The 16206-nt window shown below is 73.9% G+C and overlaps 1 protein-coding gene across 1 annotated transcript in view; it reads right to left on the bottom strand.

The window, feature by feature from the left end:
- Positions 1-8885: 8885 nt before the first annotated feature.
- KDM4B (lysine demethylase 4B) overlaps positions 8886-16206 on the bottom strand; it is a 95283-nt gene continuing 87962 nt past the window's right edge. The window contains 6 exon segments of the mRNA XM_070058683.2: positions 8886-9688; positions 9866-9958; positions 11797-11916; positions 13054-13218; positions 13419-13604; positions 15647-15755. Of these exon segments, the coding sequence (XP_069914784.2) occupies positions 9521-9688; positions 9866-9958; positions 11797-11916; positions 13054-13218; positions 13419-13604; positions 15647-15755 (841 nt within the window). The 3' untranslated portion in view covers positions 8886-9520.

Here is a 16206-nt window from a genome sequence, read left to right as displayed (position 1 = left end):
GGGGGACTAATCAGCAGCACATCTTTTGTTGAAAACCAAGTAGTCAGACACGGGGGTCATGACGGAGGAGCAGGTTTATCAAAGGCGCCCCCTCCCCAGGTCCCGGGACACCCAGGGCGCCCCGCGGGCGGGCAGGAGAGGTCGGTCGGTCTTCCATCCACTGGTTCACCCCCAGATGGTTGCGATGGCCAGGCCAGGCCAGGCCAGACCGAAGCCCGGAGCTCCATCCGGGCCTCCCACGTGGGTGCAGGGGCCCAGGTCCGGGCCGTCCTACGGTGCCTTCACGGGCTATAGCAGGCAGCTGGGTCGGAAGTGGAGCCGCCGGGACTCGAACCCGCGCCCACAGGGGATGTCGGTGTTGCAGATGGCCGCCTAGCGCGCGCCACGCCGGCGCCAAGTGGGGAATTTTAGAACGTATTTACAATGAGGCTTGGGTCCATTATGTAATGAAGTCTCTGGAATGCAGCCAAAGGCATGTCTAGAGGTAAATTCACAGCCTTGAACACTTTTTTTTTTTATAACAGTTTTAGAGGCAGAGGCGCAGCTGTGCTGCGGCAGGTGCGGCTGCTACTGGGCGCCTGGCTCGAGCCCCAGCCGCGCCGCGCGCCTGCACAGGGAGGGGCGCCCCCAGGGCGGACCCCGGCGCTGGTTCCTGCCCCCAGGCTGTGGCTCGGGCTGGGCCTAACGACCGCGAACATCTGGGTGCTGGCCCAGCAGGCGGACGGGTTTGCGGGCTCTGCCTTTCCAATCAATCAATCAGGAAGGGAGGGAGGGAGGCAGCGCTGTGCCCAGCGGGTAGAGCCGCCCCCGCAGCGCTGGGCTCGGCTGGGCGGCGCCCCAAGCCCGGCTGCTGCGCTCCGACCCAGCTCGCTGCAGACGCGCCCGGGAGAGCAGCGGGGATCGGGCCAGGTGCTGGGCCCCGCACCCACTGGGAGACCCGGACGAGGCCCCTGCACCCACTGGGAGACCCGGACGAGGCCCCTGCACCTGCCTGGGAGACCCGGATGGGGCCCCTGGCTTTGGCCTGGCCCGGCCCTGGCCGCTGTGGCCAGCGGCTGGAAGTGAGTGACCCAGCGGATGGAAGATTCAGTCTCTCTCCCGCATACTCTGTAACTCTGTGTTTAAAATAAACTTTTTTATTAAAAGAAATGGAATAAACTCAAAGGGTAAACGGTGACTCGCTGGGCCCAGGCCAGGGCTTTCGTGTTGCCATGGAAACCTGAGACCGCCGAGAACCGGTCTCCGGGAGCGTGAGCAGGGGTGGGGGGGGCGGAGGCCCAGGGTGGGGAAGGGGGGCGACAGCAGAAAGCCAGGGAGCGCCCGCCGGTGGCGGGGCCAGCAGGGAGGCGGAGCGGGCGCCGGGACCCCGGGACCCCGGGAGGTGCCCCCGCGGGAGAACAAGGACCCGAGCCGGCCCCGCCCGCCCCCGGCCCCTGCTCCGAGGGCCTCCCGGCCAGGACCAGGCCCAGCGCCCCCGCAGGGAGGCCCCAGGAGCGCCCCCAGCGCAGGGGCGGAGCCTCGCCGGGACCACGCCCCCGGGGCGGGGCCTGCGCTGGGCTCAGGTCTGGGCGCCTCCCGCCCTCCTGAGGGAGACGCAGCCCCGGTCTGGGAACAGAACCTGCCACAAGGCTCCACCCCCTCGCCCATGACTGACACGCAAGAAGCCAATGGCTTCCCAGAGACCGATGACTGACGGATCGGGGGCCAATGGCGTCCCAGAGACCGACGATGCTTCAGTAGAGCCAGCTGCATCCATCTGGGGAGCGAACCCGTGGATGGACGCCGCCCCCCCCCCCGTTGCTGCCTTTTAGATAAATAAACAAAGGTGGGCGAAGGCACGAGGGGCGACACGGGGGGCAGTGAGCGCGGCTGGCGGAACCGGTCCACGCGCGGCTCCAGGTCCACCCGACGGGCGGCAGAGCGCCCGCCCCCGCCCCGCCCCGCCCCGGCCGCGCACCGACCCCTGGGGGGCTGCCCGGATGCACCTGCGGGGGCCGACGCAGGCAGCGCCCGGTGAAGCGCAGCCGGGGTCTGCGGACTCCACAGTTCCGCGTGGCTGCCGGGGCGGCGACCCCACCCCGGGGACGCCCCCTCCCGTGCGTGGGGAGCAGCGGAGGGCGGCCCGGGGCGTGGGGGGCTCGAGGACGCTCCTGGCTTCGGCCCGGCGCAGCTCCAGCTTTCGCGGCCATCGGGAGTGACCCAGTGGATGGACGACATCCCTGTCCCTGTCCCTGAGCGGGCGGGAGGGGGCGCGCTCAGGCCCACGCCCCGCTCCAGGAGACGCTGGGCCCCGGCTGAGCCGGCTGGGGGGGTCCGCCCTCTCCGCCCCCCCACCTGCAGCACAGCTTCCGCAGTCAGTGCGTCCCCCCCGGGGACCCCCCACCCGGCCCCCTGGAATTCCTGCCTGGCGATCCTGAGCTGGAGACAGGGACCCTGAAGCCAAGCGGGGGCTCCAGCTGGGCCCTGACCCCGCCCACGGCCCCAAAGGGGCGGCCCGGGTCAGACACACAGGAGCGGCCCCGCGAGGGGGCCGATGCGTCCCAGCGGCGGGAGGGACCCCGCCTGCCCACGCCCTGGCCGGGACTCACGCGGCCTGGGGCCCCGGGGGGGGGGGCGCACCCAGTGGGCCGGTTCCGGTCCCGCCTCTGCCTCCGACCCAGCCACCTGCTAACGCGCCTCTGCCTTTCAAATAAATAAACCTTAAAACAAGAATCCGGGGCCCGGCGCTGCAGCCCTGCGACACCGGCCTCCCCTGTGCGCGCCGGTTCGAGTCCCGGCTGCTCCACTCCCGACCCAGCTCCCTGCTGTGGCCTGGGAGAGCAGTGGACGATGGGCCAAGTGCCTGGGACCGTGCACCTCGTGGGAGACCCGGATGGAGCTCCTGGCTCCTGGCTTCAGCCTGGCCCAGCCCTGGCCGGTGGGGAGTGACCCAGCTGACCGAAGACCCCGCCCACCCTGACGTTGAAACAAATACGATTTTTTTAAAGGAGACTTCATTTACTGGGATGGCAAGCGCCCACCCACTGGTTCACCCCCAGCAGCTGCGGCCAGGGCTGGGCCGGGGGCGGGGACCCACCTGCGTCTCCCAAGTGGGCGGCCGGGACCCACGCGCGCTGGGTGGCCCCTGCAGCCTCCCAGGGCGCGCACGCGGGGAGTCGGACTGAGCCCAGCCCCCGCCCCATGGGACTCGGGCACCGACAGCAGCGCCCACCGCCGGCCCGAGCGCACCCTGAGCGCACAGCTGGGTGCGGTTCCGCCCCCCCCCAGGCCACGCATACGCGGGCGCTCACGCCCCGCCCGGGCCACGCCCACGCGGGTGTTCCCGCCTCGCCCTCTCAGGCCCTGCCCACTCGGGTCACACCCACGCGGGTGCTCCCGCCCCCCCCCCCGGCCGCCACAGATGAGGGGGTTGGAGACTCAGGACGACGCCTTCCCGGGCGGGGTCACTCACGGCCGCCAGGGCTGGACCCGGCCAAAGTCGGCGGCCCCCTGGGAGGGGCCGAGCACCCGCGCCTACCGCCCCCTCCGCAGGTGCATTGGGGCCGGACAGGAAGTGGAGGAGGCAGCGGGGCGGAGCCAGCCGCCAGGTGATGGGGGGGAGGGGGCAGAGGCAGGGCACCACGGATGTAACTGGGGGAGGAGCCAGACACTGACACGTGGGTGGTGGAGGTGGAGCCGGGGCCCGCCACATGATGCTGGGGGCGGAGCCGGGCACTGCCACGTGGTACAGCAGGGGGCGGATCCAACCCACCACATGATGATGCTGGGGGCGGAGCCGGCCCACCACGTGGTACAGAAGGGGTGGGGCCTAACCACCACGTGGTATAGCAGGGGCGGAGCCGGGCACTGTCACGTGGTACAGCAGGGGGTGGAGCCAGCCCACCACATGATATTCTGGGGGCGGAGCCCGCCCACCACGTGGTACAGAAGGGGCGGAGCCGAATCACCACGTAGTACGGCAGGGGCGGAGCTGGGCACTGTCACGTGGTGCAGCAGGGGGCGGAGCCAACCCACCACGTGTGCGCAGGGGCGGGGCCTCCCTGCTGCTGAGCCCATGCGGAGGCTGCTGGTCGGGCGGGGGGGGGGCCAGGGGCGGGGCCACGTGGCGAACTCGGGGTTCTCAGGTCCTCCCTGCCCCGCCCCTGACTCCACCTACCAGGCCGGGCCCAGGAACTGGCTCAGACCAGCGGGATGCAAGATGGCGCCAGGCCCTGCCGCAGCCTGACCCAAGTCGCGCGTGACCCCGGGGTGCTCCTGCCAGGGGAGGAGGGAGGGGACCCCGAGGCCTGGCCCACACGCGTTCCTGCCCCCTGCGCGTTCTCGCCCCGCGCGCCGCCCTCCACACGCGTTTCCCCTCATGCTAGCCCCGCCGGCGGAGGACTTCTGAGGTCAGCGGTCAGGGGTCACCCGGAGCCCCCGGGGTCGTGGGGGGGTCGGCGCAGGTGCACGCGGAGACCGGATGGCGCCCCTGGCGCGGGGCAGAGCCGCGGTGGGCACTGAGGGGCAGCCCGCATTGCGTGCACGGGCGCGGTGGGGCCGCGGGACCCGCACTGCCCCTGCCGGTCCTCGCGGGCTCCCCAGGTCACCGCAGGTCTCGCCTGCAGACGCGGGGGGCGGGGGCGCAAGCCCCGCGGAGCGCCGCCCGCTGCAGGGGAAAGTTCTTTATAAATTCTTTTCAAAAAGCCGCTTTCAGCCGCTCGTCCTGGAGCTGAACGCACTGAACCCGGGCGGGAGGCGCCCGCGCTCGCGGACAATGGGGCGGGTGCGGGGCTTTGTCCTGACCGCCCGCTGCAGGGGCCTGGGCCCCCCGCCCGCCCCGAGCCGGAGCCTGCTGTGCTGCAGTCCGCAAAGCCCCGGGCGCGGGCCACGCAGCGGGAGCGCCGGGAGGGGGCCGGGACCCCCGGCCAGGGGCGAATGCGGGGCCCCGCTGCCCGCTCCACCTGGGCCAGGGCCGCTGATGGCGGGGCTCGGATGGAGGCCGAGGCGAGCACCTGCCGCTGCGGGTCCCGCACACGCGGCGCCACGCCCACCCGCCACGCCCACCAGGGGCTCTACCCGAAGGTCACGACCGAGGCCAAAGGGGCCGAGGCCAGCGCCGCCGGCGGGGACAGAGCCAGGTGCCCGCGTCCGGAACAGGCGAGCCCACAGAAGGACGCGGTGCCGGTGGCCAGGGCTGGGGGGCCCCAGCGGCTGCTTTTCGGGGCGATGGAATGTTCTGGAATTCGTGGTGGCGACCGCCCTGGAAGGGACGCAAACCGCGCACGCGGGGTTCCTGCTGTGACAATGACCTCGATTTAACAACTTGGCAAAAACACTGAGGCGTTTGTGGCCGGGCAGCCCGTGGCGCCCCCTATGGCGGGACCCCGCGGTGCGCGCCGGCTCCCTGCACCTGCGCCCGGGAGGCAGCGGTGGCGACCCCTGCGCTCGGCCCCTGCACCTGCGACGGAGCCCCGGATGGAGCCCCTGGCTTCTGCCTGCCCAGCCCTGGCTGCTGTAGCCATTGGGGCAGTGACCCAGCGGATGGAGGGTTCTCTCCCTCCCTCTGTCTCTCTGTCTCTCTCTCTGCGCCTTTCAAACTAACACATCTTTAAAAGAAAAATCTCATGGTCCCAGCCCCAGGGCCTTTGCCCAGGCCCCACCCCGGTCACCCGTGGACGTGGGCTCCCTCCACACAGCGGGGCCCGGACTGCCGCGCCAGAGCCGACCGCAGCCTCTTCCCCTTGAACACGGCGCGGGGGGAGGGGCTCGGGTCGCTTCCCCACTGTGAAATCCCAAGACACACAACCCCCCCCCAGGACACAGGGGTTGCCCAAGGAGACCCTGGGTGTCGCTGTGCACCTGCCACCGTGCCAGGGCGCCCCACACTGCGCGGAGACGACATCGAAGGGTCTTCAAAAATCCTTTTCTAAGAAGCAGAGAGAGAGCGAGAGGCCTCTGGTCACTCCCCGACGTCCTGCAGTGGCCAGGGCCAGCGCCAGTGGCCAGAGCGCCACTGGGGGCGGGGGGAGGCAGGGACCCGGCCGCCTCCCCCGCTCGGGTCGGCAGGAAGCCGTGGTCAGAACACAGAGCTGGGACTGACGCCAGGCCCCGGGGCGCGGGCGCGGGCGTGGGCGGCCCCGGGCCAGATGCCCGCTCCAGTGAAGTTCATTTTGGAAAAAAAAAAATTCAAATCCCGTGCACGCCCCTCCCCCGGGGCTCGCCCTCGCCCGTCCTCTGGCGTCTGAAACAGGTGGCATTTATTTGAAAGGCAGAGCTGTGGAGACAGGGACGGGGACAGAGACAGGGACAGACAGGGACAGAGGTCTCCCCAGACCCCCGCAGCGGCCAGGGCTGGACCAGGCTGAAGCCGGGAGCCCGGGTCTGCGTTGGGGCTCCCCCAGGGGTGCGGGGCCCGAGCACCCGAGCCGCCCTCGGCCGCTCTCCCAGGCCATCAGCAGGGAGCTGGATCCAAAGCAGGGCAGGCGCTCCGTGGCTCGACCCGCGGTGCCGCAAGGCTCCGAGCCACACGGGGGCTCCGGCACAACCTCCTGGGCAGTGGCGTCCCGCAGGTGCAGGCAGGGGCGGGGCAGGTGCACGGCGGGGGCGGGGCCAGGAGGCGTCGAGACCCCGCCCTCTGTGCCCCGCCCTTCCGCTCACTTCGCAACAGGAACACACAGCAACCCCCGGACGGCGGCCCCTGGAGTCTCGGGGTGTCCCGGTCAGCAGGGCAGAGGGCAGAAAACCAACCCCGCGTCCACGCCCGCGCGGGGGCCATCGCGGAGCCAGCGGCCATCAGCCCTCGTGGGCGAGGGTCCCCGGGGCCGGGTTGTGGCCACGGGGACCCAGCAGCCCCGCAGAGGAGGATGGGAAATGCCATCTTCCAGCAGGTGCATCGGTCCGGAAGCGTTTGAAGAAGAGAGGGGGCAGGACTGTGGGCTGGGCTTCTCTGACAAGCATTTATGGAGCACCTGCTGTATACCACCACAGCAGGGCCGGACACCCAGGCTGCTGCACCTGGCAAGGGGGAGGGTCAGATCCAGGGACATTTGAAAGTAACCAACTGACTCACTGTATTTGACAGACAGACAGACAGAGGTCTCCCACCCGCTGGCTCACTGCCCAGATGCCCGCAGCGGCCAGGGCCGGGCCAGGCCGGAGCCAGGAGCCAGGAGCTGCACCCGGGCCTCCCACGGGGGTGCTGCCCCAGGCCATCAGCAGGGAGCCGCATGGGAAGTGGAGCAGCCGGGACTCGAACCCGCGCCCCCACAGGCTGCCGGCGCCGCACGTAGGAGGCTGAACCGGGTCTCCCGTCTGGCTGCGGCACGGGAGAGGATGTGGGGGAGCTGGGCGGGGCTCCCCAACTTCTCCCCCACCCCGTAAGCTGTCCAATGTTACCATGGCGACAGATGGGCCTGCGTGCGCGCCTGCGCGGGGCGGACACTGGGGCCGCAGCGGCTGCGCGGCGGCGGGACGGACCCCCAGCCCCCGGCGCCCCCACACCTCGGGCTGCGCGGCCGCGGGCTGGGGGCCCCGTGCCTGCCCTCTGCCATCGGATTAACCGCTCCTCCAGGGAGCCCAGTCCTGCCTCGTCTCTCGGTGCAGCTACCTCGCGGTTATCAGCTTCCAATTAGGGAGCCACAGCCGCCTCATTAATACGCCTCATCGTCCTTGGCACCAGCCAGCTGCTCCCAACAGAGCCTGCAGTCAGATGGCGGCGGCGCGCCGAGTCAGAGGCCCCTTCTCGCCGCCTCCCGGGTGGCCCTGGGGGACAGGGGCCTCTCCCCTGCCCTGGTCCTCACGCCCCGCCCCGCGTCTACGGTGTTGAGACTTCTTTTCTTTTCACAGGCAGGGAGAGAGCGAACCTCCGCTCCGCTGGTTCCCGCCCCAGACGCCCGCAGAGCGGGGGCCAGGAGCTCCTCCCGGGGCTCGCGCGGGGTGCAGGGCCCAGCGCTGGGGGCCTCCCCGCTGCCTCGCAGGTGCGTCAGCAGGGAGCGGGATCAGAGGCCGAGCAGCGCGGGGCGCCCTGCACCCCTGGGGCCCTGCGGCAGGGGCGCGTGCAGACACCGCTCTCGTCCACAGTTGGGAAAACCGGAACCACCCCCGTGTCCATCCAGCCGGGGGCGGCCGCGGTAGCGACGTGCCCCGCCCTGCTCGGCGGCTGCTTCGGCTGCTCTGGGCCGGGCCTCCGGGGCAGCGGGGGCGCCCCCCACGCCCCCCCTGGGGCCTGGGTTCCCCGCTGCCTCCACCCGGTGCAGCCCCGCCCCTGCTGGCCTCCCCGTTGCAGCCAGGGGGCGCCCGTGAGCTCCCGAGCCGGGACCCGGGCCGCGGGGCCGCCGTGGAGACTCCGCCCGGCTCAGCTCCCGGCTCCGGCTTCCAGCCGCGCCTCCTGCGAAGGCAGAGCCCGGGAGGCGCCGGGGAGGGCGCCGGCGCTGGCGTCCAGCGGGGGCCCAGCTGGCGCAGGCCTTGGGGGGGACCCGCGGATGGGTAGCGCCTGCTCCGAGCACAGGAATCGGGTGCCCAGGCCCTCCCGCGGCCCGCAAGGCCCTGTGTGACCTGCCCGCCCCCTGCCCCTTGCTCCAGGGGCTCTGGCCACAGGGGCCCCGGCCCAGCCTCAGGGCCTTGCAGGGCTGTGCCCTGCACCGGTGCCCCCACCGCCCGGTCCCCTGCCTGCCTGCCGGCGTCACTCGGCACCCTGACCTTCCAGGTGGCTCCCCGGCGGGGACCTGCACCGTCGTGGGCAGGGGGCGGCCTCTGCCCGAGCGCTCCCCGCCCAGGGCACGGCCAGGCCCACGGCGGCGAGGAACCCAGGCCCGCGCACGCCCAGGACGGGGGATGTGGGTGGGGGAGGGGGTGGGGGAGGGGCCGGGGTCCACCCGCCCCCCCAATGAACACGCGCGGACACAGAGTGGGACTTGGCAATGCTCGTGAGACTTTAATTCATCAGGAACCGAGGCCGAAACACCAGGAATCCTTGCTCTCGGGTGGGCGGGGGCGGGGTCACTGCAGTCAGACGGGAGGGGCACGCGCCGGGGAGGGCGCCCACTTCCCGTGACCCTCTGTACATTATAAATAGCGTCTCCAAGTCGGGCCGCAGCCCTGCCCACCCGGCACCGCGGCCCGAGCAGGCGCCGGCCGTGGGGGGGCCCCTCGGCGACCCTGGCGGGCAGCCACAAATCCGCGGCCGCGCCAGGGCCCGCGCGCCCCCGCGCACCGGGCAGAGGGGCCCGCAGTCGGCGTCCACGCTGCGCCCGGCGCTCTCCAAAGAGCCGGCGGCCCTGGAAGCTTCTGGAACGCAGCCGTGGGGCGGGGGCGCGCCTCGGCCTGGCCGCCCCCCGCCCCCAGCAAACACACAAGGAGCTGCGGGCGGGCGGCTGGGTGAGCCCCGGCTCCGGCTCCCCGTCCGGCGTGGACAGTCCCGGCCGGGCGGGGCCGCTCAGTAGACGCATAGCACCTTGTGGGTAGAGCTGACCCGGGTCCGAATCCGAGGAGCCTCGCGGCCCCGCTCCCTGAGTCCGCCGGGGCCCGCGGCCCGCGCGCCGGCCTAGAAGGGGGCTCCGGGCCGGCCCCGCGCCTGCAGCAGGCTCTCCATGAAGGCCAGGCGGTCCGCGCCCTGCCCCGAGTCCTCGGCGCCGCCCACCCGCGGGCGCTTGGCGGCCTTCGCCTCCTCTCCCGGGAGGCCGGGCTCCTGGGGCGCCCCGGTGCTGAGCGACTGCGGGCGAGAGGGCAGCGGTCAGCGCCGGCCGGGGGCGGAGGCCCGTGGCCTCGGAGCCCACGCTCCCTGGCCTCGCACAGCCCCCAGGACGCGCGGGGCGCCGCCTGCCCTCCAGGCAGGACCCTCGAGGAGCCCGCCCACGCCCCCCCCCCCCCGGCCACGCGGGGCGCTCACCAGCCGGGACCGCACGCGCTTGGGCAGCTCCTCCTCCAGGGTGAAGATGTCCCCCCGTTTCACCGTCAGCTGGGACCCGTCCTCGAACTCCACCTGCCGAAGGACGCGGCCTCAGCGCGGGCGGGGCCCTCGGTGGCTGAGCCCCCCCCCCACGTGGGACTCCTGCCCGGGCCTGCACGGGAGGGGGGGGGCGGAGGCGGACACAGCGCGGTGCCGGGCGGCTGACACCCGCACTGGCGTCATGAAGACACAGACACGGGAGCAGGGAGGGGGGCAGGCGCAGCGGAGGGGCGCAGGGAGGGGGCCCAGGCGCAGCGGAGGGGCGCAGGCCGGAAGACGCAGGCGGGGGGGGCAGCCCGGAAGATACAGGCGGGGGGGCGCAGGCCTGAGGACGCAGGCGCGGTGCCCCTCCCCGCCCGCCTGCACAGACCCCGGGGCCGCCGGGCGGCTCAGCGCACGTGCACTGTTTTGGGGGACAGGGGGAGGCTCAGCGCGCGTGCAGTGTGTCGGGGGACAGGGGGCGGCTCAGCGCGCGTGCACTGTTTTGGGGACAGGCGCCTAGCAGTGAAGCGTGGGTGGGGGCCGGCCGGGGCTCCCCCTCGGGGCACGGCCCCCCTCAGGCACGCAGGTGCACGCCGAAGCTCCCCTCCCCCAGGCTCAGGCCGGCAGCGGGTTCGGACCCGGATGGAGCTCCCAGCTCCGCTCCTGGCTCTGGCCTGGCGCTGGGGAGTGAGCCGGGGGATGGAAGCGCTGTCTCCTCCCCCTCCCTCCCTCTCCCCCTCCCCTCCTCTCCCTCTCCTCCCCTTCCCGCCCCCTCTCCCCTCCCCACCCCCCTCTCTTCCTCTCCCTCCTCTCTCTCCCTCTCCCTCTCCTCCTCTCCCTCTCCCCCTCCTCTCCCTCTCCCCCTCCCTCTCCCCCTCTCCCCTCCCCCTCCATTTCCCTCTCTCTCCCCTTCTCTCCCCCTCTCCCTCCCCCTCTGTCTCTCTCCCTCCCCCTCCTCCTCCCCTCCCCCTCTCCCCTCTCTCCCTCCCCTCTCTCCCTCCCCCTCTCCCTCTCCCTCCCCTCCCCCCCAGCTCCCAGGAAAGTAAGTGTGGGAGTTAAGTCCGCAGGCTTGGAGGCGCTGGCCCGTGCTGCCCAGGGTGGGCGGCAGTGTGCTGTGGAGGGCTGGGGCCAGCAGGAGGCCGGGCCAAGTCCCCGCAGGCCAGGGCCTCTGGTGCCCCCGCAGCTGAAGGGAGCCGAGGCCCCAGTCAGGGACGCGGGAGACGCATTCCGGTGCGCCTCTGCGTCTTCCCCACACCCAGGGGGACCGGGCATGGGCCGCCTGATCTCTGCACGCCGGCCTGGTCCCCCCACCCAGGGCTCCGCCTGACCCCCGCACCCCGCGGCTCCGCCTGGTCCCCGCACCCCGCGGCTCCACCGCGCTCCGTCAGGCCCCAGCCGAAAACCTGCTTCCCCCGAGGGGGGCCCCCAGGCACAGGCCAGCGCACCCGCACCCACGCCTGCACCCACAGGAGCTGGGAGCCCCGCAGTCCCCGACAGGACAGAGAGGAGGGGGTGCCGAGGCCCACGGAGCCGCAGCACCGGGGTCTGTGGGTGCCCAGCCCTGAGCTCTCCCAGGGGACGGCTCCACGGGCCCCTGCCGGGGCTGCTGCGCGGTTTTCAACCGCGACCTCCAAGAGCTGAGCGGAGACGGGCGCCCCCACCCGGCAGCCCCAGCAGGTGCAGCACCCGCTGTCCTGGACCCCGCATCTGAACTCCACGAACCCTGAACCCCGCGTCTGAACCCCGCCATCCTGAACCCCGTGTACCCTGAACCCCACGTTCTAAACCCCGCTATCCTGAACCCCTTGCCTGCACCCACTCCTGCAGCCACCCGGGGCCACACTGGGAAACCCTGGCACACGACCGCCAAGCGACCGCAGGCCGCCCACCTGATAGATGTGGCTGGTGACAGAGGACACGAACTTGGCCTTATAGATGTTGCCGTCGGTCCACCGCAGCTCCACCAGCTCGCCCTCGGGCGGGGGTCCCAGCCGCAGGCAGTCTCTGCTCTGCAAGGGCAGGCAGGGGTGAGCGGGGTGAGCGGGGCGGGCCCGGCCCTCGGCTGGAGCTGTGCCCGTGCCGGCCCCCGCCCCCTGCCCCTGTGCCGGCCCCCGCCCCCTGCACCCGTGCCGACCCCCTGGCCCCGTGTCAGCCCCCCGGCCCCCATGCCGGCCCCCTGCCCCCTGGCCCCGTGTCAGCCCCCCTGCCCCTGCCCCCCTGGTCCCCGTGCCGGCCCCCGCCCCCTGGCCCCGTGTCAGCCCCCCTGCCCCCGTGCCGGCCCCCGCCCCCTGCCCCGTGCCGGCCCCCTGGTCCCCGTGCCGGCCCGCTGCCCCCTGGCCCCGTGTCAGCCCCCCTGCCCCCGTGCCGGCCCCCGCCCCCTGCCCCGTGCCGGCCCCCTGGTCCCCGTACCGGCCCGCTGCCCCCTGGCCCCGTGTCAGCCCCCCTGCCCCCGTGCTGGCCCCCCCCCCCGTCCCCGTGCCGGCCCCCTGGCCCCTGCTCCGTGTCAGCCCCCCCCCGTCCCCCTGCCGGCCCCCTGCCCCCGTGCTGGCCCCCTGCCCCCTGGCCCCCGTGCTGGCCCCCTGGCCCCGTGTGAGTCCCCCTGGCCCCCATGCTGGCCCCCTGCCCCCCTGGCCCTGTGTCAGCCCCCCTGCCCCCCTGGTCCCCGTGCCGGCCCCCCGCCCCCCTGGTCCCCGTGCCGACCCCCTGCCCCCATGCCGACCCCCTGGTCCCCGTGCCGGCCTTCCGCCCCCCTGGTCCCCGTGCCGGCCCCCAGCCCCCCCCTGCCCCCTGGTCCCCCTGCCGGCCCCCTGCCCCTGCCCCCGTGTCAGACCCCCTGCCCCCGTGCCAGCCCCCGCCCCCTGCCCCGTGCCGGCCCCCTGCCCCCCTGCCCCTGCCCCCGCCCGCTCCACACGCCCGGCGCGCCCGCCCCCCGCCCCTGCCCCGTGCCGACCCCCTGGTCCCTGTGCCGGCCTCCCGCCCCCCCGCCCCCCGCCCCCTGCCCGCTCCACACGCCCGGCGCGCCCGCCCCCTGCCCCGTGCCCGCCCCCCGCCCCGTGCCCGCTCCACACGCCCGCCCCCTGCCCCGTGCCCGCCCCCCGCCCCGTGCCGGCTCCACACGCCCGCCCCCTGCCCCGCGCGGCGCTCACTGTGATGCTCTCGGGGTGCAGGTTGTCGCTGTAGGAGCCGTCGTCGAAGTTCACCTCGTAGAACGTCTGCGCGGCGGTGCCGATGACGCGGCCGCGGTAGTAGAGGCCGCTGCGGTGCTTGGTGAGGACGGCCTGGCCCAGCGACACGGCCCTCAGGAGCTGGACCTGGGCGGGCGGCGAGGGCGCGGTGAGCGGGGCGGGGCCAGTGAGGGGGCGGGGCGCGGTGATCGGGGGCGGGGCTCAGCGAGCGCGGGGCGGGGCCGGGGACAGGGCGCGGTGAGCGTGGGGCGGGGCCAGTGAGAGGGCGGGGCGGGACGAGCCCGGGGCGGGGCCGGCTGTGAGTGACAGGGCGGGGCCCCACTCACCGCGCGGCTCCCGGGCTTGTGCTTGAGGCAGGTGATGGAGACCACGTAGGGCCAGTCGTCGGGCTCCATGAGGACGCCGGCCGCGTGCGCGCACGTCACGTGGAAGGAGGTGGAGCAGTGCTCGTAGGAGCACTGGATGCAGGCGCCCGACAGCTTCTTCATGCGCTTCCGGCAGTACACGCACTTCTGCGGGGACACGGGCAGTGCCGTGGGCGCCGGCCCGGGGGGGGGCTCCCCAGGGACCCCGAGCCCCGCCCTGGGCACTGGGCCACGCTCCTCCGCCCGGGCTCAGCCAGCGGGCAGGGCCCCCCAGCACAGGCCTAGCCAGACGGGGCAACCAGGGGGCGAGCTCCTGGGGATGGGCCCCTCCTGGGGGCGAGAATGGTCTGGAACTGCGGGAGCTGGCTGCACACCCGAGAGCGTGCTAGGACCTCAGCCTTCGTCTCCACGGGCAGGAACAAAACAGAAGTGCCACAGGACAGCCCGTCATGGGGGGCGGAGCCAGCCCCTCCTGCCCTGGGGAGACCCCCGCGAGCCCCACCCTGCCCGGGGCCTGGTGCGGCCAGGCCCGCGCGGGGCAGCCGTCATCGCTCCACGACCCCGGCTCTCACCCCGGAAGCCGTGCTCGGAGGTCAGACACGCACGCGGGGAGGGCGGGCGGTGGCCAGGGGTCTCCTTAGGAAGCTGTGGGCCCCAGACCCGCTCATGCCGCGCGGAGCCCGGGGCCAGGACCCCCGCTCGGGGCAGCGAACCCGGGGGCTGCTGGCGCCCACAGATCCCCCGCCCCACGGGCGGCAGCGCTGAGCGCCCCAGCTGGAGTCGCGAGGACACGCACCAGGCCCTGGGGACAACTGGCACCGCAGCCGCAGGCCGGGCCGCTCGCCCTGCCCCTGCAGCCAGGGTGGAGCCTGGGGCCCTCGCGGGGCCGGCTCTCGGGCCCACTGCCGGAGGCCCTGGGCTGGGCACGGCCCCTCCCCACCGCAGCGCCCTGGAGAGCAGGTCGGGCTGGCGCGATCCGCCTGCCCCCCCCCCCCCCCGCCTCTCCCCCAGGCTCCTGGTCTCTCCTGTCAGCTGCCAGGAGCCGCCCAGCCCGCACAGGCGAGGGCTCCTCACCCTGCGCGCTCCCCGTCGGTCGGTAGGCGTCCACTCCCGCTCCCCGGAGCCCGGCCCCTGAGCCCAGGCGTGGACAGATGGCTGCAGGGGCGCCGCACCCTTGGCCTGCCCAAGGCCCGTGGGGGAGCCGGGGGCTTCGTCAGGCAGGACGAGGGCGCTGCGTGCCCAGGGGTTTCCCTCCTCGCTCCGAGGGCCGGTCACACGGAGCGGTGTTCGTAACAAGGGCAGCGTCGCTCCCGGTGGGAGGGGCTCGTGCCGCACCCCCCCCCCCCGGCTCCCCGCAGCCCTGGCCTGTGAGTCGCCCGTCTGTGCCAGCCCGGCTGGCCCTGTCCCCACCACCACCACCACCCCCGTCCCCCCCGCCGCTACCCCCCCGCCCCGCTCCCCCCAGCCCTGGCCTGTGAGTCGCCCGTCTGTGCCCAGCCCGGCTGGCCCTGTCCCCACCACCACCACCACCACCCGTCCCCCCCGCCACCCCCCCCGCTCCCCGCAGCCCTGGCCTGTGAGTCGCCCGTCTGTGCCCAGCCCGGCTGGCAGCCGCACTCTGTGAGCAAGGTCTCCCCTCCCGCTGTGCCCCGGCTGCCTGCCCCTCCCTGCACCTGTGGGCCCCCGGGAGCTTGGGCTGTGTCTGGGGGTCGGCCCAGCCCCACAGGCCCCCTGCAGCCTGGCGCCCCCATGCCCAGAACTGTCCCAGGCAGCTGGGCAAACCGAGCCGGGCCGAGAGCCCAGCCTGCAGGTGCCTGAAGACCCGCCCCGGGGCCCGTCAGTCTCCACCCGCGCCCAGAGGCCGGCAGGAGCCACCCTGCAGGGCCGCTGAGCGGGAGGCTGGGGGCGAGGGGAGCGGCGGCAGGAGGGGTGCTGCAGGCCGGCCCCAGGCTCCCACGCAGATGGAATGCGCTGACGCTGCAGCCCAGGCCACACGCGGGCGGCTGGGAACCAGGCCGGGCGGGGGCCTCCAGGGCTCGGCTGCCCCAGCGGGCTGAGCTGTGCACCCGGGCCCGGAACCGCGGGCGGCTGGTGCGGCCCCGGGGCGGCCCCTGCTGGTGCAGCCGGAGGGCCGTGCCTGCCCCACGCGGCGTCCTCCCAGGGCCCAGGTGCCGCGGGCAGGGCCTTACCAGCTTCCACCGCTGCTCGGGGATGGCGCTGATGTCCACCGGGTGGCGCTCAATCACATTCAGGAAGCGCGCCTCGGGGACCGCGATGGCGCAGACCACGTGGATCCACCTGCAGGTGCAGGGGAGCGCTCAGGGCGCAGGGCCATGGAAGAGGGGCCAGGCCGGCGCGGGAGTGCAGGGCAGGAGCACTCAGGGCGCGGGGCCATGGAGAGGGGCCAGGCCGGCGGGGAGTGCAGGGCAGGGCGCGGGGCCATGGAGAGGGGCCAGGCCGGCGCGGGAGTGCAGGGCAGGGTGCGGGGCCATGGAGAGGGACCAGGCCGGTGCGGGAGAGCAGGGCAGGGCGTGGGGCCATGGAGAGGGACCAGGCCGGTGCAGGAGTGCAGGGCAGGAGCACTCAGGGCCATGGAGAAGGCCAGGCTGGCGCGGGAGTGCAGGGCAGGAGCACTCAGGGCCATGGAGAAAGGGCCAGGCTGGCGCGGGAGTGCAGGGCAGGGAGCGGCAGGGCTGGGCCGATGCAGCTCCTGCTCCACGCTGCGGGGGGCACACCAGGGCTGCAGGGA

The sequence above is a fragment of the Oryctolagus cuniculus genome, chromosome 16 (genome assembly GCF_051225735.1).
Source record: "Oryctolagus cuniculus isolate XC-2025 breed Fujian yellow rabbit chromosome 16, ASM5122573v1, whole genome shotgun sequence".
NCBI lineage: Eukaryota > Metazoa > Chordata > Mammalia > Lagomorpha > Leporidae > Oryctolagus > Oryctolagus cuniculus.
Note: the sequence above shows the minus strand (reverse complement) of the source record. Positions and strands in the feature narration are given on the sequence as shown.